The following is a 22,305-nucleotide window of genomic DNA, read 5'->3' as shown; positions in this document are numbered from 1 at the left end:
TTCTTAGCCGTTAGATCCTCTTACTTTAAATCATGACCGTATGTGTATTTTAGATTATTTTCTTTTAAAATTCACCCCTCATAATTTGCCTATTCACATTTTCGACCACTCGTCTTCTTGTCGACGCTCGATCTCGTCCGTAAACGAGTCAAATCCGTTTTGATATTAAATCAAAACGAATTGCACTAGTTCAACCAAATAAAAAATCATTTAATTACTTAAAGAAATAATAAAAAATCATTGTACAACATCGTCACTGTTATTGACAGTCACATCCCCTCGGCCCGTCTTTTGATCTACAAATTATGGGACTCCAGTTAATAGCCCAAAAAAGTATGACCTTTACATTTTTTTTTATGATTCTAGCGCGATCTTTCGAAAATTGTCCAAAAAAGCACAACATTTCATTTTAGTATCAAATCTAATGCAACCTTAAATTTTCCATCAATTTTAATGGTAATGTCTCGTGTTGTCATGATATTTGATGAGTGAGTCTCACTTATTTTTATTTAATTTTTTTTTGACAATTAAAGCCCCAAAGGAGAAAGGGCCAGTAGCGGCGGCCTCAATTGTGGCCATCACCTCCTCAGTCGAGGTCGGCGACGATCTTGTTATCGTCACTGACCCTTTCATCGTCGCCTACTCCGATTGGGGCGGTGATGGCTGCAATCGAGACCACTATCGCCGGCCCCCTCCTCCTTCGAGCCTCAGCTCGTTAGTCGGCCCTCTCTCTCTTTTTTTTTTAAAGTTTCAAAATTTTTAATTAAATAAAAATAAGTGGGACCCACTCATCCAATAGCGTGACAACACGTGACATTATAGTTAAAAATGACGAAAAGTTTAACGTTGTGCTAAATTTGAGACTAAAATGAAAGATTATACTTTTTTGGGTAATTTTCGAAAAATCGTGCTCGAATTAAAAAAAAAGAGTGTAAATGTCGTACTTTTTTGGACTATTAGCCCATTTGTAACTTCTTCTAAGGTCATGTTGGATGGATCTCTATATTATTGCATATATATACAATGAGAGATACGAGATGAAATGGCAATGGTACTGGAGAGTTGCACCTGTAAGCGAGCCGACAATTAATTACGTGGAGACGATCACGTTCCCTTTAGACAACTGTCTATCATCATCCTTTGTTTCTGTGAAAATAAATGAATAATTTCTCTAATTTATTTCGAAATATTACAATAAGTAAAATTTTATTTGAAATTTATCATTGATGAACATTTTTGTTGATGACATGCATAATTTTTTTCCTCTCCTTTTGGGTGAATGTGATGACATAAATTTGGGAAAGTCGGTCGATGCTGAGAGATTTTTCTTTTTTGATGTCACGGAGTCATCAAAGCCGGAAACGGCAATGGAAAAGACACTGTCTGACTCCTCTCCTAGTTCTTCAGACTTGGATTGGAGAGGAGGAATACGAGACCACGTCGTACAGTCTCTCTTTATTTTTATAAGTAAATAAATTATTATTATTATTTCGTTGAACCAATGCAATTCAATTTGGTTTAATATCGAAATGGATATGATTCGTTCACGGACGAGACCGAGTATCGACGAGAAGATGCGTGGTTGAAAACATGAATAGTCAAATTATGAGAGATGAATCTTAAAAGGAAAAAATTTAAAACACATGCATGGCCAAAATTTTAAATAAGAGGATATGACGGTAAAAAATATAACAACCATTGTGGTTATTTTTACTTGTCAAGAGTATCTCCAAATATATTATACTGTCTCATGTTAGATAATTCCATTATACTCTTATGGGATCCTCTAAAATTCGTACATTCCATATATATATATATATGTATATATTAATAGATTTCACCAAATCGATTCTATTGTAGATAATCGTCATTTTAATAAACCAAATTATCTTCTCAAATTCAATAATAATAATAATAATAAAACCTTAAACAACCTTGCAATTTTCTTTAGCGAGATCACGAAATATTTTCAATCTATTGTCTAGGAATAATCCTTGTTTGGACATTGACTTGGTTATTCAGTAAGTTATTTGTCTGCATATGTCTTAAATTTTCTTACATTTATAAAAAATTAAAAGTTGCTATGTGTTCTCTATTTTGGTTCAACTAGCAACGAAATTAACTATCAGATTTTGGTTTCCTTATGGTCTGGCTTTTTGTTTCTGATCTTCTTGCAAACATGGTGCAGTGCAAGACAATGTGTGGGAGTAAATATTATAGGTTATTACTTTGCGACGTGTTAATTATTTAATGCTTAATTTTTGAAGAACATAGCAAGAAAATCTATATTGTATAGTAAAATTACAGTGCAGTGCCACACACATTCTCGCTTGAAACCAAGAGATTACATGTATAATGTAATTCTAGTAAGAAAAACTTTTCGTACCACTTCCATTCTCCTATTAATTGATAAACCTCTCTTATAATAAAAAAAATAATGAAAAAGCGAGCAAAAAAAATAAAAGAAAGAAAGAAAAAGATGGAGAGTTACTGTTATAGTAGTATGTAATAGAGATTAGAGAGTAATAGAGAAAGAGGGATTGGCGAAGTGTCCTGGATTTGGAAGCAAATATTTCGGGATTTAAGAATTTTCATGCTATGCTATTTTTTCCCCCTTTTCTAATATAACCATGAATAGCATTTCATTGAGAGAAAATGTCACTTTTGATCTCAATTTTGTGTTCCTTTCATATTCATCCTAAACCTTTTTGTTTGTTCAACTTTATCATTAGCATTACAACTTTTGTTCACTTCAATGCCTATTTTTCATCAAAAACATTACTTTTCGACCAAAAAGCATTTTCGAAATATAATTTTACTAAAAATATTTTCTTTTAAAAATTAACAAATTTTTAATTAAAAAAATAGAGACATTGAAGAAGAAAGGGATCAGAGGGGGATATCGGGGCATTGGGGCCCTCACAGTTTGGCCTCTGGGGTCGTCAGTGGCCTCGAAGGGGTACAGTGGTCACTGACGAGGTTCCCCTCATTATGGAGGGATCTCTGTTTCAACTGGGTTCCCATGATTATTATGATTATTGGTGGAGGGGGCCCTACCGGCTGCCAGTTCCCCCCCTGTTGGATTGCGAACGCCTTCAAAGGCCAAACTAACCTCGTTGAGACAGTGATGGCTGCCAGCAAGATTTCGAGTTCGACATATACGATATCTTCCTGTACATTATCCATTTTTTTTTATATCTTGTTTAGTTTTTTATTTTTTTAATAAAACTGTCATTTGAAAAATAATTTTTGGATGGAAAAGTAATCTCCGGACGGAAAATCGGACGGTAGAATTAAAGCAAACAAGACATGTGTCGTTGAGAATAATGTTGAAGATTAAAAAAAAAAGAAGAACAAGAAGAATAATGTTGAAGATTAAAAAAAAAAAGAAGAAAGAAGAAGAAGAAGAAGAAAGAATCTAAGACAAAATAATTGAAAAAATAAAAATTTGAGAACTAACAGTAACATCTGCCTTTCTTTTTGTTGATGGGTAGCTAAAAGCGGCCTTTCAACATGCATTTTTCGTTATCATTTGAATTACACCATGGCCTCCTTACAAAAGGCAAAGCAAAAGTGAACTATTCCATAAGAAAATGAAACGTAGAGTTCAAGCCAAGCTAGTCTGCATATGTAGAGCCAGACAGAGCCTCCATTAGTGAGGTAGTCTAAAATTGAAAAGTCCAACTGAGCAGGAGCAGCGCCTTTCTACATTCATAAATATACGTATGTATGGACCCACATATATCGCACACGCAGGCCGGTAGCTACTTCTAAAGAACAAGCGTGGAGCGGAGAGTTTGCAGAAGCCTCAAAACCTTTACCTGCAGCCATTCTTGTCAGCAGGAATGGGTCATTTCCCGAGTTCGGGTTCCGGTGACATGATATCGTTTCTTGTCCTCCTGGGTGGTTGCTTCTGCTCGGTGATGATGATACTCTCCCCTGTGGCTCGGGCCGATGTCCATTACTATGATTTTGTGGTAAGTTTTACTAAGCGTGCATGCTTGCATTACGTACCTGGCCGTGCCATTTCCATAGAGCAGTGTTTCCTTTGCTGCATATCGGCCTCATGCTCTCTTCTTTGTACACATACGGCTTGCAGCTGAAGGAGACAAACCTCACTAGGTTGTGTCTCAACAAGACCGTGATGACGGTGAACGACAGCTTTCCTGGTCCGGTCATCAGCGTCCACAGAGGGGACACTGCTTATGTAAATCTCCACAACCATGCTGATTTTGGGATCACGATTCACTGGTGAACTTCTCATCCCTTAATTTGTTTTTCTCTTCTATTATAGCAATTTGTTCTGTGCTTCGAAAAAAGAAAAGCTTTTATTAGCATTTTAAAGAAGTACGAAAGAATATTATCCGCATGCAAAGGAAATGACGATATACATCATTGCATATATACCCTAAGACAAATATTGATGTCTGATTTGCAGGCATGGTGTTAAACAGCCGAGGAATCCCTGGTCCGATGGTCCTGTCTACATCACACAGTGCCCGATTGAACCGGGCAAAAACTTTACTTACGAAATTATATTCACTCGAGAGATAGGGACGCTTTGGTGGCATGCCCACAGTGATTGGACTCGGGCGACCGTTCATGGCGCAATCGTTATCTTACCTTCCGAGGGGATGGGCTATCCATTTCCAGAACCGGATGGGGAAGAAGTCGTCGTAATATGTACGGAAGTTCTATTGCTGAAACCCATGATATAAATTCCAGTTGCTGTTCCATTAGGGAAGAAAAAAGAAACAATCTGGACAGGATTGATCACGCCCATGTCGTTATGCTTCTATTTATTTATTTTTACTTTTTTTTGCAGCATCATGGCACAAAGTCGACATTGATCCGGACGTTGAAGAAGAGGACACCATAGAGGATATTGCACTGCCCAGTTCTAGTGCTTACACGATTAACGGTCAGCCTGGAGATTTTTGCAATTGCTCAAAAGGTACATACATTTCCCGAACTGGAAACGTTGGACCCGAAGAGCTGGAGCTAAAACAGCAACAGCTGTTAAAGATCGACTTGTCATAGATCTGATAATGATTAGTTACTATCGCTTGTGCGTACTGCAGAATCCACGTACCACTGGTTGGTCGATCCTGGAAAAACATACCTCATCCATCTGGTCAATGGAGTCATGGATGTGGAGATGTTCTTCGCAATCGGTCATCACAACCTCACCGTGGTTGGGATGGACGGATCGTATGTAAAACCCTTAGACACAAGCTACGTGATGATAAGCCCGGGACAGACCATGGATATCCTGGTCACGACGAACCAGCCTGCAGGCCGGTACTATATGGCTGCCAGACAGTTCGACACTGAAAGGCCAGACATCCAAGCAGATACTGACCGTCAGAATGCTACTGCTATTCTTCAGTACACAGGCAGCTATCCCAACACCTCGGTGCCTTACTTCCCGGCTGCCCTGCCAACATATGGGGACCTTACTGCGGGTTATAGTTTCAGGAGTCGAATCAGAAGCTTAGCAAGTAAAGAGTACCCTATAGATGTCCCGAAGAACATAACCACTCATATGTACGTTGTTGCTGCGGTGGATTATATCTATCGGACAAATGAATCAGGCACCACTAATGTGACTGCGGCGAGCTTGAACAACGCGTCTTGGTGGAACCCACCTCTCGATATCCTGATGGCTTACTACAGGTACAGAAATCTAGTCCCCCTTTTAATTCAATATTTGCAGGTAAAATTATTGGCGATCGAGCTGGGACATGATTTCCCTTTTTCATTTCGAATAAAGTTTTCTGAAAAGTAGTGTTATGTTTTCGACTAAACCGAGGAGCTCAATCCAGAATAGCATTTGATTCTTTTTTCTCCGATGTTTTCCGCCTTGACCATCTTATGCAAGAAACTGATATCCAATCTCAAGGAAGCATCTTTTAAGGTTTGCATATTTGAAAAGTTGTTATATGTATAGCAACCAATTTGAATAATTTGCACTCACTTAAATTTGTTATATATTATTTTTGAACAGGAACGTAAGTGGGATTTATACCGCTGATTTTCCAGATAAGCCCCCAAACTACTACAACTTCGCGGCTGATGAACTGCCAGATTTAATTACAACCCCGGCGACTAAGGTCAAGGTTCTGGACTACAACGAGGAAGTCGAGATTGTTCTCCAAGGGACTGATGGTATTAAACACTCCACGGATCACCCTATGCATCTGCATGGGTATGCATTTTATGTGGTCGGATATGGTCATGGAAATTTCAACAATGAGACCGACCCTCTGGGCTTCAATCTGATCGATCCCCCGGAGCAGAACACAGTCTCTCTCCCTAAGCAAGGGTGGACTGCAATCAGATTTCGAGCCAGTAATCCCGGTATGTGTTATTCAACAGAGCTAAGATCTCAAATTTCTCCCGTGACTCAAATCCATGATCCTGTTGCTAACCAAAATTTGAAATATCTCCAGGAGTTTGGTTGTGGCACTGCCACTTCGATAAGCATTACACCTGGGGAATGAACACGGTGTTCATAGTGAAGAACGGTGGAACACCGGAGACGAGTGTTAAGGGGCCCCCGGCATACATGCCTCCTTGCAAGAGCTCGGCACTCCGACTTCAGAAAGCCGGCAATTCCATTTCAGGCAATACAGAAGAAGAATAAGATGGATTAGTACGTTTCTTGAAAGTGAGGGCAGCTGGGTTGGTTTCATCGCAATTGGTCCCCATGAACTACAATTTTTTTTCTCCCACTTAAACTTCCTATAATAAATTAGTACTAAACATCCGAACATTGCATGGTTCCTTTCAATGCTTTCATGACAAAATTATATCTCGAATTTATTCAGATTATATCCAAGGATGGTCCTACATATCAATAGGTACCCAGTCAGATGCGGTAGAAGACGAGCTGGGAAAAACATGTTTTGACGACCCTGTTTTGAAGGAAACGACCTCAGGAGCACAGCTCACAGCTTTTGGCTGTGAAATGACGAGATTTAAGGCGAATTCCATCGTTTAGGGTCTCAAAATGATATTTTTATGTTATTTTGGCGTTTTTATAATTTTAGAAAAATTTATTTCTTTTTGTGTAATTTATGTTTTTTTTAAAACCCTATTTAAGCTTTGTAAGCCTAAGGCTAAAGATGGTTGTTTTTTATTATTCAATAAAAATTGGAACTTTTGTGCTCTTGCCCATTCTTGGATTCGATCCGATTTGAATACCAATTACCTAGGTATTCGAAGAATCAATAAAGAGTTGAAGGTCATAGTTCCAATATTCTACGGAATCAATGGGTCTGTGACATGTTACTCGTGTGTACGCTGCGTCACATTCTTTTTCAGCAGAAGCTACCAAGGGATTAGTTGCGGTACTCCGGCTTTAAAATGCCAATATAAGGCAAATTACGATTAAATAATCGGGGCACTGCTCAACACCAAAAAGGGGGATGATACAAAGACTGCATTAGAATTTCAAGCCGAGATAACTATCAACTGACACCATTAAAGCAAGCGGAAAATAGTTCTGTATGTTTATAGTCCTGGAGCTGAATCAGACTATATCGACCGAAAACCAAACGGACAGCCAGAATCCATCTAAAGTCGAGATAACCATCGAAAGAAACCACCAAATAGCAAGGGGTAGTCGTGGTTCTAGCTCTACTCAGCATCAGCAGCATGATCAAACCACATTCTTAGAATTAAAATCTCATCTGAAAAAATCGTGCAGTTAACCCGAAGTCAATTCTGGATTTCGATAATCAAACTCTTACGGAACCCCTGATTGGCTTATATTTTGCAGGATACTGATCAATTTGAAAAGTACAGAAGAATTTGTTAACCTATGTCCCACGTGAAAATAACACTGGTAAAAGGATATTGACAGAAAGACACTTTGGTCATCATATTGAATTGGCAGAAAGACACATCGGTCATCATATTGAATTTCCATGGACTTATAGGTGTTTTGATTTATTTTCACTTAAAAGGTCAAGCTAATAAATAGTGGTATCCAAGCCATATATTAACTCATGAATTTTCTTTTTCTTTTCCGACGTGGGATTTATTCCATTTTACTCATCAACACTCGCCCCCACGTACACCATATGGTCTATTTTTACCTACACTTTGTCATGTGCCCTTAAACACTCGCCCTCAACAATTGACCTCGTGTTGGGCTCTTCTTCCATGCTCGGGCGAAGGAGGACTAACATGAGGCGCACTTTTAACTGCACTCGGACATATTGGGTCTGAAGCGGTGTGGGTGCGCACCTAGGCTCTGATACCATATTAATTTTCACTAGGCTTGTACGGGCTTGAGCCCATTTTCACTTAAAAGCTCAAGCTTATAAGTGATGATATGTTGTCTCACACGAAAAAATTAAAGAGAAATCCACGAGTTTATAAGTGACCGGGTATCACAATCTATCAGCTAGAGCTTTTGGGTTAGAGATGAACCCAATAACTTATAGGCCTAGTGAAATTTTACATGGTTAGAGCACAAATTACGCGTATGCGCATGCACTCACACAACGCCAAACCCAGTATGTTCGAATGCAGCCAAAAGATTGCCTCGTGTAAGTCCCCCCTCGCTCGAGCACAGAAGATGAGCCATGTTCGAGGTCAGTTGTTGAGGGGGAGTGGTTAAGGGCACGTGATAACTTATAGGTAGAAAATGACCACACGTTGCACGGGAGGATAGGCATTAGAAATTTTAATCCCACATTAGAAAATCAAGAAGATAACCATGGATTTAAATGTGGCTTGGATTCTATCACTTACAAGCTTGAGGTTTTGAGTCGATATGGGACCAAACTTGTATAAGCCCATTGGATTTTCTATACATCAACTTTTGGCGCTTTTATTATTTTCGTCCTAGATCATTATTTTTTACAGGATTGCTAATTCCTCCGATTTTTTTATCCTCCGACAGTGCTGAACGTCTCACAACTGAAATGCTATATGTCACTCATGAACTCCGTAGATTGGACGTAATTTAGTTCCATAGCATGGTTATGAATTTCAAACACTTGCCAAAAAAAAAGAATAAATAATTTGCAGGCCGTTGAACTTCCGTTGTTTAGTTGAAATTTAGGTGCTGAAATTATAGTTCATTTGAATCAACCCCCCTTCTTTAAAAAAAAAACAGTTAGAGACAAAAAAGAGGAAAGGAAAAAAAGAGAGAAAAGATTCAGAAGTGATTGTTTACCATATAAGTCATTGTTCAAAATTTCGAATTTCAAACATATGAAAAAAAAGGAAAAAAAAAAATTGCTGGTCGTTGAACTTCCGTTATGGGTTGAACCTTTGTTGCTGATATATTTTGTTGTTCATTCGAGCGAACTTGTTCTTTTTTTCGAAAGTGATTGCTTACGTCAATCCCATCAAATTTCAACATAGAACTGTATCTCGAACATTCAGCAAAAAGGAAATGTATTATAAAGTGTCCTGTTGGAAATTCCATAATTATACTCCTATAGAATCCTCTAAAATATGCATAGTCCATCAATATATGTCAATAGATTTCACCAAATCAATTATTGTAGATAATAATTTTAATAAACCTTAAATTAACTTCGGAAAGTTGACAATTCCATTTCAGGCAATTCCGAAGAAGAATAAGATGGATTACTGGCTGTTTGAAAAGGCAGGCTGCTAAGGTGGTTTGATTGCAATTGATTCCCATGAGCTACAATTTTCCTCTCCCACTTAAACTTTTTTTTTTGTGCTCGAAAATCAATGAATCTCCATTGATCACAAAAACGGATACAGGAAAAAAATGTCCAACATGGTACATTACAAACAGTAATACAACGGGTTCACAAATCAATTAAAACCTAGGTACAATTGCAGAATCAATTAAATCTAGGTACAATTGCAGAATTTCATCCAGATGTTGTAGACATTTTCAACCTCATGAGATAAACTCTATATGTAACCCAGTGAAAACCGGAAGCAGATCATAGCCCAATTCATATAGAGACTGCTACATAGAGAAGACGAGTCAAGAGGAGTCTTGAATCGGTATGGAACCCTTCGCAGATGAAGCCTCTTGATCAATTCTATCAATCAATTCCTAAACAACTCAATCCCTAAATATTCAAACCAATTCAACGAGGTTCATTTAATTAGTTCAAATTAGTGGCGGCCTAACTAATCAATATCAGCTAGACTATCAAATCAAACTACTAAGCTTCCTTGATTGGTTCATACCAGAGACTGTTGCCGGGGAGCCGAACCCTTTCCCACTTAAACTTGATATTATAATTGTATACTAAACGAAATGTCCGCACATTGGGCGGTTGCTTTCATCACAAAATATATCTCGAGCATATTCAGATTATATGGACACTCTTCAACAACTTTGCAATGTCGACGCTGCATTTCTTGTCATTTTTTTTTGGGTGAATGCATTTCTGGTCATTTTTCCTATTTATTATACTACTCCTATCGGTTTTTCTATAATTATGTTGATCCAATCAATATATATCAAGGCTACATTTGGTAGACCGGACCGAACATAATATAGGATCGGGAAGGGGTGAAATTTAATGTACCATGAATTTGGACTATCCCAATTAATTATTTGGTACATGTCAAGAAGTGGGATTTGAATATGAAACTAAAATGATCCGAGTTATCCTTAAAACAAATATTTTCATAATAATTCTAAAAATAAAAATAACTTTAAAAAGAAACTAAATAACTGGGGAGGAAGGAGAGGGGTAGTGGGGGTCCTGACTCCGACCACCGCAACTTCAATCGAGGTCGTCGGTGCATAGATCACCGGCGACCTAGATTGGGGTTGTGTAGTTGGAGTCAGGCACGACAAGCCCAATTTAATGTACCATTTACATGTATATGCATGTAAAGACACTTTTTAATGGTTGCACATTTGAAAGCTTGTACTATGTAACATCTGGACTTACTTTGTTATACTTCGTGTTATTCTGCACCGAAACATGAGTGGGATCTATAATGATTTTCCTGATTGGCCGACGACCTTCCACGACTTTGCAGCCGAAGATCCGCAGGAGAACACTGAGCTTACAATTGCAGGGACTAAAGTCAAGATCCTGAACTACAACAAAGAAGTCGAGGTTGTCTTCCAGGGAACCAATGTTATGAACTGCAAATCACCCCCATGCATCTGCACAGGTATGCTTTTTATGTCATCGGGTCTGTTTATGGAAATTTCAATAATGAGACCGACCCAGAAGGCTACAATCTGATCGATCCCCCGGAACACTCTCTCTCTCCACAGGCAAGGGTGGGTTGCAATAAGATTTGGAGCCAGTAACCCCCATTATAAGTTTTTCACGAACTAGTTGAAATATTGAATGTTTCCAAGCTAGGATAATTAAATTCAGGCAATAACATTGCTAATTAAACAAATTTGTTAATGTTGCATTTGGTAATGGAGTCAAGTTTGATTTAGTTTGATTTAATTTGATTTGAAGAGATGAAGACAAAAGTAATTGGGAAAAATATATGAGAGAATTTGAATAAGAAAATAAAAAAATAATGATTTATGTTATTGAATTTAGGGAAAAAATGTTGAATAATTGAGAGAAATTATTATTAAAAAATTAATTGTAATAATATATAAGAAAAAGTATAAGAGAGAAATTGAAAAAAAAAGAAGATAAAAAAGTAATGATTGTGATGTTGAATTGAAAAAATAGTAAAATAGAGTGAAATTAATTTTAATTTCATTATCAAATGGGCTATTGCGAGGAGTTTGGCTTTGGCACCGTCATTTCGAACGGCATTACACATGGGGACACGCAGCCTAAATAGTGAAGGATGGTGGAACACCAGAGACGAGCATTAAGAAGCCCCCGCCGTACATGCCTCCTTGCAAAATCCGGGCGCTCCAGCTCCGGCAAGCCAACAATTCCATACTAGGCAATTCCGAAGAATAAGATGGAATAGTTTCATGATAATATGGGAACACTCATGATCCCCATTGAACTACGATTTTTCCTCTTCCAATAAAACTTACATCTATGGATGATTTAATGGTCGTAATCTCGCAAATTGTGCGGAAGGTATCGTCTGATCGAATCTTCACCAGAAATTTGCTCAAGATCAAGTAACATTTTTGCCCCTCCTTGATGAAAATCTTGGCTCCGCCCCTGCCTACATATCAGATAGAGATCCAATCCTTCTCTGTAGAAGCTACAAAAAGGGATCAGCTGTAGTACTCCGGCTTCAAAATGCCAATGTAAGGCAAATTCCTGTACATTTCTGCAAAGTCCATCCCGTACCCGATAATGAAATAATCTGGGCACTGCTCAAACACCAAAAAGAGGAGGGACAGAAAGACTCTATTAGCATTTCCAGCCTACATAACTAGCGGTCAATGTAAAGCAAGGGGAAGTTCTAGTCTCGAAGCACGAATCAGTTTTTACTGATCAAAAACCACCTCAAAGTCAAAAAAATCTCACCAGAGAAACATGATGAAGTTTCATTTTGGCCATAACATCATGAAGCTCAGTTGAAATCCTTTTTGGTTTTTGGTAATCAAATTATTGTATCTTGACTGGCTTATATTGCAGAACTCATTCGGAAAATACTGAACAAAATGAAAACAGAATGCATCTTTTCAAAAATAACGAACAACAGGAAATGGCCAGAAAATGTGCAAAAGTTTTAGAATAGTCTAATCTAAGATAGAATGGATAAATATCAACAGGCATGACTCATCGAGTATTAAAAGAAGGAAACTGCAATATATTACAGCAACAACAAGCACCTGGGGTACTCGCATTTATCAAAGAGATATGTGAAAACACCCAAAAAGTTCTGATTCTTATCCCCATCAGTGAAGAGCAAGAGATCACCTCAAATCCTCGGTAGAATTTTCCTTCACCCACCAACTGAAAATGAACCTTTCTCCTCGCCGGTTTATCGAGAAAGGCACAAACCGAGACAGAGGAAGCTCCCTTTGCTTGCAGGTGTGTGATAAGGGATGACAGTGTGTTCCCTGTATCTATAATGTCCTCAACCTGAAAAAAGTACAACAATGCTAAAAATCTCAACCAAAAAAAAAAAAAAGGAAAAAAGATAAATGGAGAAATGTCAAAGAACTTGAATTTGGAAACTTTTGCCTTACACGAAAACGAAAGGATTGGCCAAAAAAGAACATCTAATTCCTTGTTCTTCTTCCTTTTTTTTTTTCCCCATATGTATGTGTGAAAGATACATGGATATGTAACAACTAACCAAAGGTGAAGCATTAGTTCTTTAAACTGTAGTGCTTTGGCCAAAAAAAAAAAAGTTTCTGCCAAAGGTGCCTTCCACTCCAGATATCTTTCGTCAGCAGCCGCTTTAATTTTCTTCTCGGCTCATCAGACACGGTGGCATGCATTCACAAACTAGCCAATGCCTGTAAACTGATGCAATGAAATTCTATGTCCGGCCGGCACTGATCGACGACCTTTCTAGTCAACTTGAAGGTGGTATCTTTTTACTCAGCAATGTGCAAAAGCCTTCAATTCGATAGACAAAATCAGACCTTGATATCAGTCATTAACAGCATACTCTACAGCTACGTAGCTCATCTTTTGGATGATGCCAAATGCCATATTGGAGTTGAAGAAACATGGACCCTGAATTAGCCATCACACTGTCATCGGCAATGCGGTCAAAGCTATCATTTTTCACTCGACAGCCTCTGAAGTACCCGACACGCATGGATGAACTTCGCAAAGCTATTCAGTTCCCACTCAGATTCGAGCAACCTTTCGTCTGAAATTCGTGCCCGACAGTGTTCTCGAACCAAAATGCACTAAAAGGAAGGAACTTTAAGGCAAAGAAACGCTAGACAGTGAGTTGTTCGGAGCCGACATTACCAGGATAACGTGCCTGCCCCTGACATTGATCTTGAGGTCGAGCGAGATGGTGGGGGCCCCACTGGACTCGGTCCCGGACCCGTACGACTCGGCCCGGACGAAATCGACGGCAATTGGCAGGGGAATCCGCCTGACGAGGTCGGCGACGAAGAGGAACGCCCCCGTGGCCACGGCGACGACGACCGGAGGCGGCTCCGCGGCCGCGAAGTCGGCGGTGATTTCGGCAGCGAGCTCGGAGACCCGGGAGGAAATTTGGTCCTGGGTCCACAGAATTCGGTCCACGTGAGATTCCATGGCAAGGACGTATTCCCAGGGAGGCCGGCCCGATTGCGGAGGTTCAAGGTAGGGCGTAAGGTTGCATGGTGAGATGAATATCGGGCGCCGTTGGTTTGGTTAGATTAAGGGAAACCGCAGATTATGAAGAATATTAACCCTTTTTATCTAAATTGTTAATTCACGAATCTTTCGAGGACCAAAATTGACAAAAAGGTACATCTAGACAAGGGGAAATGTAGATTAACAAGAAGATTAAACCCTTTTTATATAGTTAACATGGAATGTGAAATTCTCACATTTGGTAAGAATATTGGATTGTCGGGAATATATATGATGATATGATATTACAGTATTTGATATGTAAAATAAATTGATAGGAAACATAAGTAATATTGCAGCAATACTCTTTTTTTAGAGAAATACTTATATGAGTGACACATAAATTTGAAATTTATGTAGCATACTAAAAAATGATAAATAGTTAAAATTCATCTTTAATTTAAAAGTTATTTCATTTCTTATTTTTTTTCTCAAAAATGATAGTTACATACATTTCTCCCTTTTTTGTTGCTCGTTTTCAAGTCCAGCAAATGCATGGACCGTAATTATTTATACTGCGTTTGGTTTGTAAGTAATATTTTAAAATTAGATTTTAATTTTGAAAAAGAGTTGTATAAGTTGTTATGTATGTGGCTCACCATTTGACTTTGTATGAGTTATTTTATTTTGTTGTGGAAAAAAAGTGATATAAATGAAGCTCATTATTTGACTTTGTATGAGTTATTTTATTTTATTGTGGGTAGAATTAAGTTAAAGTGTGATTTTAAAATCACATTAACAAACCAAACAAAGCATTAGAAATTACTTGAACGGTGTCAGTGCCATTGATGGTTTCTCTAACGGAGGACCAATTTGTCGGACAGAAGCAACATTGGAAAATCATTTTGATGGAAAAATTGTTTGAGGGACTAATTTGTTGATTTACGAATCTTTTGAGGACCAGAATTGACGGTCATCTCAAAAGATAGAATGGAAAACGAAAATAAGTGAAAACAATTGAGGACGCCGCCCGAAATATTTGGCGCCAATCAGCCGGAAATCAAATGAAAAAAACCCAGTCGTTTCACTCTTCTCAAAATACCGTACTAGCAGACTCGCAGCTTCGCGATCTCCATGGCGCCGCCGTTCTTCATCGCCGTCCAGTGCTGCCAATGCTCCACCATGCAGGTCTCCACCTCTCTCTCTCTCTCTCTCTGGCCCCCTCCGTGGTGAGCAATTGAAGTTAATGGCGATAGATCGCTTCCATCGTGTAGGTGAAGCAGCAGAAGAAGAGCAGCAGCAAGTGGATCTGCGTGGTCTGCAATCAGAAGCAGTCCGTACGGAAAGTGTTCGCGCAGGGATCCATGGCGAAGGATCTCCGCCAGTTCGTCCAGTCTTTTAACATGTCCCGCCAGTTTTCGAACAATCCTGTGACCTTGCCTCCGCAGAACGACTCTGAAACTGTCGAGGAAGCTGCCTATCGGATTTCGGGCGACCGTGACCGTCGAAAGCAGAAGAGGAGTGATTGGACCGAGTACCTCGATCTCGAGGACGCCACTTGTGCAGAAGGTAGTCCACTGACTAGTGACTCTGCAACCGTTAGCTGAAATTCGAACCACTTGAATATGAGTTATGTTGTGTCTCTTTCCATTGCACCTGAGAGTTATTCGCGTCTGTTAGGCCATTCATTTGATTTGAGAAAGCACATAGGTCTAGTGACCGGAATCAGCTGGTTTCTAGATGCGTACTCTTCTCCTTTGGATTACAGTAGTATTCCTTGAGCTGCGGTATTCCTTGGGCTGTTAGACATTTCAATCCGCAACATGACAAATTTTATATCGATAAGGTAATAATCATTGGAGTCCTTTGCTCCATTCAATGTGTCCATAGTACTTCATGATCCATGTTTCATTTTACGATATGATCCGTCGCTTGGAAGAAAGACATTATTGGCTGCAAAACATGTTTTTGTCAGCAGGTGAATCTCGTAATGCATTTTTGGTGTTTTGAGTTCCCGAATTTCGTTATAAATATATATATATATATATATATATATATATAGAGAGAGAGAGAGAGAGAGAGAGAGAGAGAGAGAAAATGTGCATAGATCGTCTTCGCTGATATTGGCTGGAAACTGTTGCTTCATTGACAAGACTGGCAGCTAAAATCACGAAATACGGTGTCGGTGAGCTCAAGAAATAGGAACTCGCTTGTTATTTTGGTACTTGATTACCCTTTTTAGTATGTTTGAATTTAGATTTGGAACCAAATTTTGTCTTGTCGAAGGTGGTAAAAAGCACTACCTCAACGGACTAGTTAGAAGTACCCAGTTTGCCTCTAATAGTGGGCTCTGTAATCGCAGAAGCATGCGATGGAGATGTCAATATAGTGACCGAACTGCCAGAGGATATGTTCAAGAAGCCCAGGATGAAAGACTACCCTTCTCAATTGGGCAAGCAGGCAGAACATGCCAAACTCTACAGACCAATTTTCTCGAAAAGCCATGTCCCGAGGAATGCAGCATGTCCAGGTAACTTAAGGCTTTGCAATCTTTTGTCATGGTAGCTATTGCCACCTGGTACATGTTTGTTTATAAGGTTAAGTTTAAAATAGGAACCATAACCATTTGTTATCTATGTATCATTCATTTTTATTACGGCAATTCTTAAAATTCTTTGGTGAGAGTAAGCATTCATTGTTGGGAGATATGCTGGTGAAGGACTATATATATATATGCAAATGACAATGACTGAGATACCCATTATATAGAGAAGTTCTGAAGTGATCGTATATCGTCGCATGGCGTGAGAAAATACCATTCAGATTAACAATAAAGTAAGTGAGTATTAATCACTCGATTAATTGTCATAATTATTTTTAATTGAAACAATTTTATTGGTTATTTCTCACCACTTCATCGAATTGTGAGGTGAGACTATTCAAGATGTTCTCCATTTTACAATAGGGTCTGCCATTGAAATCAACTTTGAACTTCGTCGTTAACCTGTCCGATAATCGAATCAGTGCCAAGACCTGACATTCTTTAATATTGTAAATGGACAGGCTTGATGTCCAACTCGCTGGTTCTTAATTACAGGAGTTGCAGTTTGCATAACCATGTTTCCTCTGAGATAATAGGTCAAGATGTCCAAAAATTCTTCTGATACTGACTGAATTAATGTGTTCATCTTGATGGAATTGCAGGTATAGATGCAAGGAAATCCCAACGTGGTGATTCAGGGGCAGAGGATAAGATTATCAAACTGGACGGTCATCCTCCATTTGCAACCTCCGCGAGGGCATCCAAATGGAACAGCTACATTACAGAAGATTATAATGTCTCGCAATTTGGTAGTCAGAAGAACTTATCAGATGAAACGGGCCACCAGAATTTTAATGCATTTACGTTAACGATCAGCGATCAAAAAGTTGAAGATGACATTCACCCAGACTTCGTGTAAGACTCTCTCGTCCGACCTCTGAAGCTCCATTTGATCATTATCTGCTCACTATTCACCAGTGCTATACTCGTGGATGGTACGGTGAGAATGTTCTCGGTCAATACATTTTCACACCGATCATTACAAATTTGTACAACTCTATGGGGCCGATTATAAGTGTTTGTGAAAGTTTATTTTCGATAATGATCCATACAGTCTTCGGTCGTTTTCAAAACCTTATGGATCCCGATATCTGGGACGAAAAAATCACGGTGCCTTTGACAAGTAGATGGCAATTAAAAGAATAAAAGGTACTGACATGGCTTGGTTGAAGTGATTCGGTGTTTAGTAAGGTGTTAGGTTTTAGTCTTGTGAAAGAAAAAAAATTCATGCTGGGAGAATTTTACTTTTTAATAGGTCAATTCAACTTAACTGGATTAGTCGGATATTTAGCTTCCGAATAATAGGTTGTAAAAAAAAAGAGGAAGTGAGAAGGTTGTTTTCTAAATGAAACTGCTTGAAATATGTGTCTTAACACTTAACTTGGACTCTACCTACCGAGCAATTTAAAAAAATAGAAAAAGTTGTTTTCTAAATGAAAAAACAGCGACAACCACTTGGAGGGTGCTACTTTGAGATACAAAAATTTTTAAAGGAGTAACATTTTGGTAAAAAAAAATTTTAGTAGTAATATGGTACAAAAACGTGCGAATTTGTTACAATCAGTTACACTTTGTCATTTATCCACTAATGTCGTTACAATTTGCTTGACATTCTGATATGTCAAAAACACTTCTAGTATAGTGCCATTTTAAAAATAAAGTAACAATTTATTAAATTTTAATGGATTTATTACCTAAAAAAGTATTAATTTTGACAAATTTTCAATTTTAACATCAACTTTATTTTTTGATAAAAGACACGAACCCTGATTTTCTTGTCACGTTAGGCATTGTATAATTTTCTATCCATTTTGCTGATTTGGCGAAAAACGGTGTCTACGCGGTAAATGGTGTTATGCCACTTCAGCGAAAATTTTAAAAAAAAATTAAAAGAAAAAAGTGAGAAAGGCATTGATCGAAGAAAATGGTGAGTCACCGCCTCCCGATTGGAGTCTCTGGTGACCCTAGAGGGCACCGACCAACCTAATTAGGATAGTGGTGGATGGGAGAAATCGAAGTAATCCTTAAATTGAGGATTGTCTCTATTTCGGCAGGTGAGACCTCGATCCTGTCAACCACCCTTGGGATTTTCCTGATTTCAACGGGTAAGGCTTCGATCTCGATCAACACCCCTTGATTAGGGTAGCCGACGCCCTTCAATGTCATCGACGACCCCAATCGGGGTTACAATGGCTAGTTAGGGCCCTCACCCTTTCTCCAATCAAAGCATTTTTCTCTCTTTTTTATTTTTCTTTAAATTTTTTATTATTTTTACTAACATAGCGTGACATCGTTTGCTATGTAATCACCATTTTTCGTTACGTCAGCAAAACAGATGGAAAATGACGTAGATGCATAACTTGACAAGCAAATCAAAGTTCATATTTTTTGCCAAAAAATAAAGTTCTAGTTTGAATTTGTTCATTTGAAATATGGATTCTTCTACTTCATTTTTATTTACTTTACTTATTTTTTTATTATTTTTTCCGAATGGGATTAGATACCCCAGTAATCTTAGCTGTAAACGATGGATACTAGGCGCTGTGCGTATTGATCCGTGCAGTGTTGTAACTAACGCATTATTATGGCATGTTTGTTTTCAGGGTTAAAATCACAAAAATTTTAACTTTAACTTTAACTCAACACATTACACAACATTTGTCTTTTTTCACAATCAAAATCAAAGTTACTTTTAACTCTGAAACCAAACGCACCGTAATTATCTAGTTAAAGTTCATGTTTTTTTAGGGCCACTAACCTAAATTTTAATTTAAAACAAAATCTAAATCAAATAAAAGTCAAATTAAATTTAAAAAATATCTCCTCTTTCATTTGCCTCTCTCTTCCATCTGCCTCCCTCTCCCCTTTCCCATTCTTCCCCCTTCTCCTTATGCTCTCTCCAACAGATCATTAGAAGCTCCTTTTTTTTGGGGCAAGTAGACAGCTATCGGACGTCGAAGTCCTCTCGGTTTTTCTTCTTCATTCACTCTTTTTTTTCCCCTCGAGTGAATCAAGGGTGGGGCGCCCTGTTGGAGTTTGGATCAGTCCTGCAAGGTTGACAGTATAAGACTCTGTGTGTGTGTCTGTCTTTAGTTGCTGAAATTAATGTTTTTGGTGTAGTCGTATGTTTGTATGTTTTAGGCAGTTATCAAGTCATGTAATGGCAGTTACATGTTGTCTGTGTTTTATATTTTCAGTGCATGTGTAAGACAGTTATCTGTGCAGTTGAATGAAGATGTTTTTTCAGTAGAATTCTCTTCTTTCTTTCCTCTCTACTCTCTACTCGATAATACTACAATCAACAATTACTGAACAATTGGTATCAGAGCTGATTAATCTTGAGGGATCTGTGAGGGTGAAAAGTTCCTGTGTGTTTTTGAGAGACTTGTGAGTTGATTTGAGTGTAGTTCCAAACTGCATTCATAGCAGTTAAAGGTGAGATGGAGGCAGGTTCGAGTGGTTTTTCTGCCATGGCACCACCAATGTTTGATGGGGAAAACTACCAAGCCTAGGCCGTGAAAATGGCAGCCTACATGGAGGGAAACGATTTGTGGGAAGCAGTGGAGCATGATTATCAGGTAACTCCTCTTCCTGACAACCCAACCATGAATCAAATCAAGTATCACAAGGAGAGACTCACCGGGAAAGCCAAGGCAAAGTCATGCCTATATGCTGCAGTATCTCAAACTATTTTCACTAGAATTATGGGGTGTGACTCAGCTAAGGATATTTGGGAGTTTTTGAAAGCAGAATATGAGGGAGATGAGAAAGTTAGAGGGATGAAAGTGCTGAATCTCATGAGAGAATTTGAGAGACAGCAAATGGAGGAGACTGAAACAGTTAAGGAGTATTCAAACAGGTTGCTGGAGATAGCTAATAAGGTTAGAATACTCAGATCTGAACTGAAAGATGACAGAATTGTGCAGAAGTTGCTGGTCTCTTTGCCCGAAAAGTTTGAGGCAACTATAGCCTCATTGGAGACCACCAAAGATTTGTCAGATATAAAGTTAGCAGAGTTGCTGAGTGCCTTACAAGCTCAGGAGCAGAGAAGGATGTTGAGGCAAAAGGGTACTGTAGAAGGAGCTTTGCAGGCTAAGTTGAAACTTAATGCTAGTGGAAAGGGGAAGAAATGGTGCAACCAAAAAGGCAATGCAGAAGAATCTAAGGCACAAGGAAGGGAGAGCAGTATGGGTGGAACTAATCAGAAGAATAAAGGGAAGCAGTACACCAATTTTTCTCCCTGTCATCATTGTGGGAAGAAGGGTCATCCTGCTTTTAAATGCTGGAGAAAACCAACTGTGAGGTGCAGGAAGTGCCACAAACTGGGGCATATCGAGAAAATATGTAGGGAGAGTGGTCAACAGCGAGGAGGAGAAGCATGAGTTGCAGAAAATCAAGAAGTTGAGCAACTTTTTGTTGCTTCTTGCTTCACCACAATTGGAGCAAGAGAAGGTTGGTTGATTGACAGTGGTTGTACTAATCATATGTCAGGAGATAAGAGTCTGTTTCAGGAGTTAGATCACTCTATAAATTCTCGAGTGAGAATTGGCAATGGTGAGTATATATCTGTGGAAGGGAAAGGAGATGTTGTCATTGAGAGTGACTCAGGAGCTAGAGTTATATCTGATGTGCTCTATGTTCCTGAGATTGATCAGAACCTTCTAAGTGTAAGCCAGCTATTACAAAGGGGATATAAGGTTGTGTTTGAAGAAAACCAGTGCCCGATCACAGACTTGAGAGGTCAGAAGTTGTTTAAAATTCCAATGAGGGGCAAGTGTTTTTCTCTTGATCCATTGGAAAAGGAGCAGTTGGTTATGAGAGCAGAAGAGGTTGCTGCAGAATTATGGCACAAAAGGTTAGGCCACTTCAATTACAAAGGCCTGATCCTTATGCAAAGGCAAGAAATGGCACAAGGGCTACCAGCATTGAAGGAGAAAGATTCAACCTGCAAGGCTTGTCTTCTTGGCAAGCAAAATAGATTACCATTTAAAGGATCTAGCTGGAGAGCAACTGAGAAGCTAGCACTGGTTCACACAGATGTATGTGGACCGATGTCTGAAGCATCTTTGAATGGTAGCAGGTATTTTCTCATTTTTGTAGATGACATGACCAGAATGAGCTGGATTTATTTTTTGAAGACAAAAGCTGAAGTTGCTGATGTGTTTGAGAAGTTTAAAAGTTACGTTGAGAATCAGTGCAGGAAGAAAATTCTGAGCTTGAGATCTGATGATGGCTCAGAATATATTTCAAGTAAATTCAGAAATCTATGTGAAGCTACAGGTATTGATCATCAACTCACAGTTCCTTATTCTCCTCAACAAAATGGGGTGAGTGAAAGGAAGAATAGAAGTATTATGGAGATGGCAAGATGTCTGATGCATGAGAAAGAGCTTCCCAAGAAGTTTTGGGCAGAAGCAGCTAACACTGTTGTTTTCTTGCTGAATAGACTACCAACGAAGGCTGTTGATAAAAAAACACCATATGAGGCTTGGTATGGAGCAAAGCCAAATGTGAAAAATCTCAGAGTATTTGGCTGTGTGTGCTATTCTC

At 38.7% G+C, this 22,305-nt stretch overlaps 3 protein-coding genes across 6 annotated transcripts; 2 read left to right on the top strand and 1 right to left on the bottom strand.

Moving 5' to 3' along the window:
- Nucleotides 1-3,571: 3,571 nt before the first annotated feature.
- LOC116206011 (laccase-21-like) lies at nucleotides 3,572-7,179 on the top strand. Of its 3 annotated transcripts, XM_031538733.1 has the most exons (8): nucleotides 3,572-3,977; nucleotides 4,100-4,251; nucleotides 4,439-4,683; nucleotides 4,826-4,954; nucleotides 5,082-5,676; nucleotides 6,008-6,360; nucleotides 6,453-6,670; nucleotides 6,831-7,179. In XM_031538733.1, the coding sequence occupies exons 1-7, from the start codon at nucleotides 3,846-3,848 to the stop codon at nucleotides 6,644-6,646; spliced, it is 1,800 nt and encodes a 599-aa protein (XP_031394593.1). In that variant the 5' UTR covers nucleotides 3,572-3,845; the 3' UTR covers nucleotides 6,647-6,670; nucleotides 6,831-7,179. The 3 variants fall into 3 exon arrangements, with proteins under 3 accessions (XP_031394593.1, XP_031394592.1, XP_031394594.1); XM_031538732.1 differs by having other exon boundaries at nucleotides 6,453-7,179; XM_031538734.1 differs by having other exon boundaries at nucleotides 3,844-3,977; nucleotides 4,093-4,251; nucleotides 6,453-7,179.
- Nucleotides 7,180-11,671: 4,492 nt separating this feature from the next.
- On the bottom strand, nucleotides 11,672-14,319 carry LOC116202232 (hypoxanthine-guanine phosphoribosyltransferase). 2 transcript variants are annotated; one of them, XM_031533692.1, is made up of 3 exons: nucleotides 13,839-14,319; nucleotides 12,828-12,992; nucleotides 11,672-12,231 (listed from the first exon to the last, which is right to left on the bottom strand). In XM_031533692.1, exons 1-3 carry the CDS (start codon nucleotides 14,130-14,132, stop codon nucleotides 12,196-12,198), a joined length of 495 nt encoding a protein of 164 aa, XP_031389552.1. In that variant the 5' UTR covers nucleotides 14,133-14,319; the 3' UTR covers nucleotides 11,672-12,195. The 2 variants fall into 2 exon arrangements, with proteins under 2 accessions (XP_031389552.1, XP_031389551.1); XM_031533691.1 differs by having other exon boundaries at nucleotides 11,808-12,274; nucleotides 13,839-14,316.
- Nucleotides 14,320-15,132: 813 nt separating this feature from the next.
- Nucleotides 15,133-17,797, top strand: LOC116203315 (MRN complex-interacting protein). Its single transcript, XM_031535005.1, has 4 exons — nucleotides 15,133-15,341; nucleotides 15,428-15,722; nucleotides 16,516-16,683; nucleotides 17,358-17,797. The coding sequence occupies exons 1-4, from the start codon at nucleotides 15,288-15,290 to the stop codon at nucleotides 17,612-17,614; spliced, it is 774 nt and encodes a 257-aa protein (XP_031390865.1). The 5' UTR covers nucleotides 15,133-15,287; the 3' UTR covers nucleotides 17,615-17,797.
- Nucleotides 17,798-22,305: the final 4,508 nt, after the last annotated feature.

The sequence above is a fragment of the Punica granatum genome, chromosome 4 (genome assembly GCF_007655135.1).
Source record: "Punica granatum isolate Tunisia-2019 chromosome 4, ASM765513v2, whole genome shotgun sequence".
Lineage (NCBI taxonomy): Eukaryota > Viridiplantae > Streptophyta > Magnoliopsida > Myrtales > Lythraceae > Punica > Punica granatum.
The sequence above is the reverse complement of the archived record's forward strand: the minus strand, read 5'-3'. Positions and strand labels throughout refer to the sequence as shown.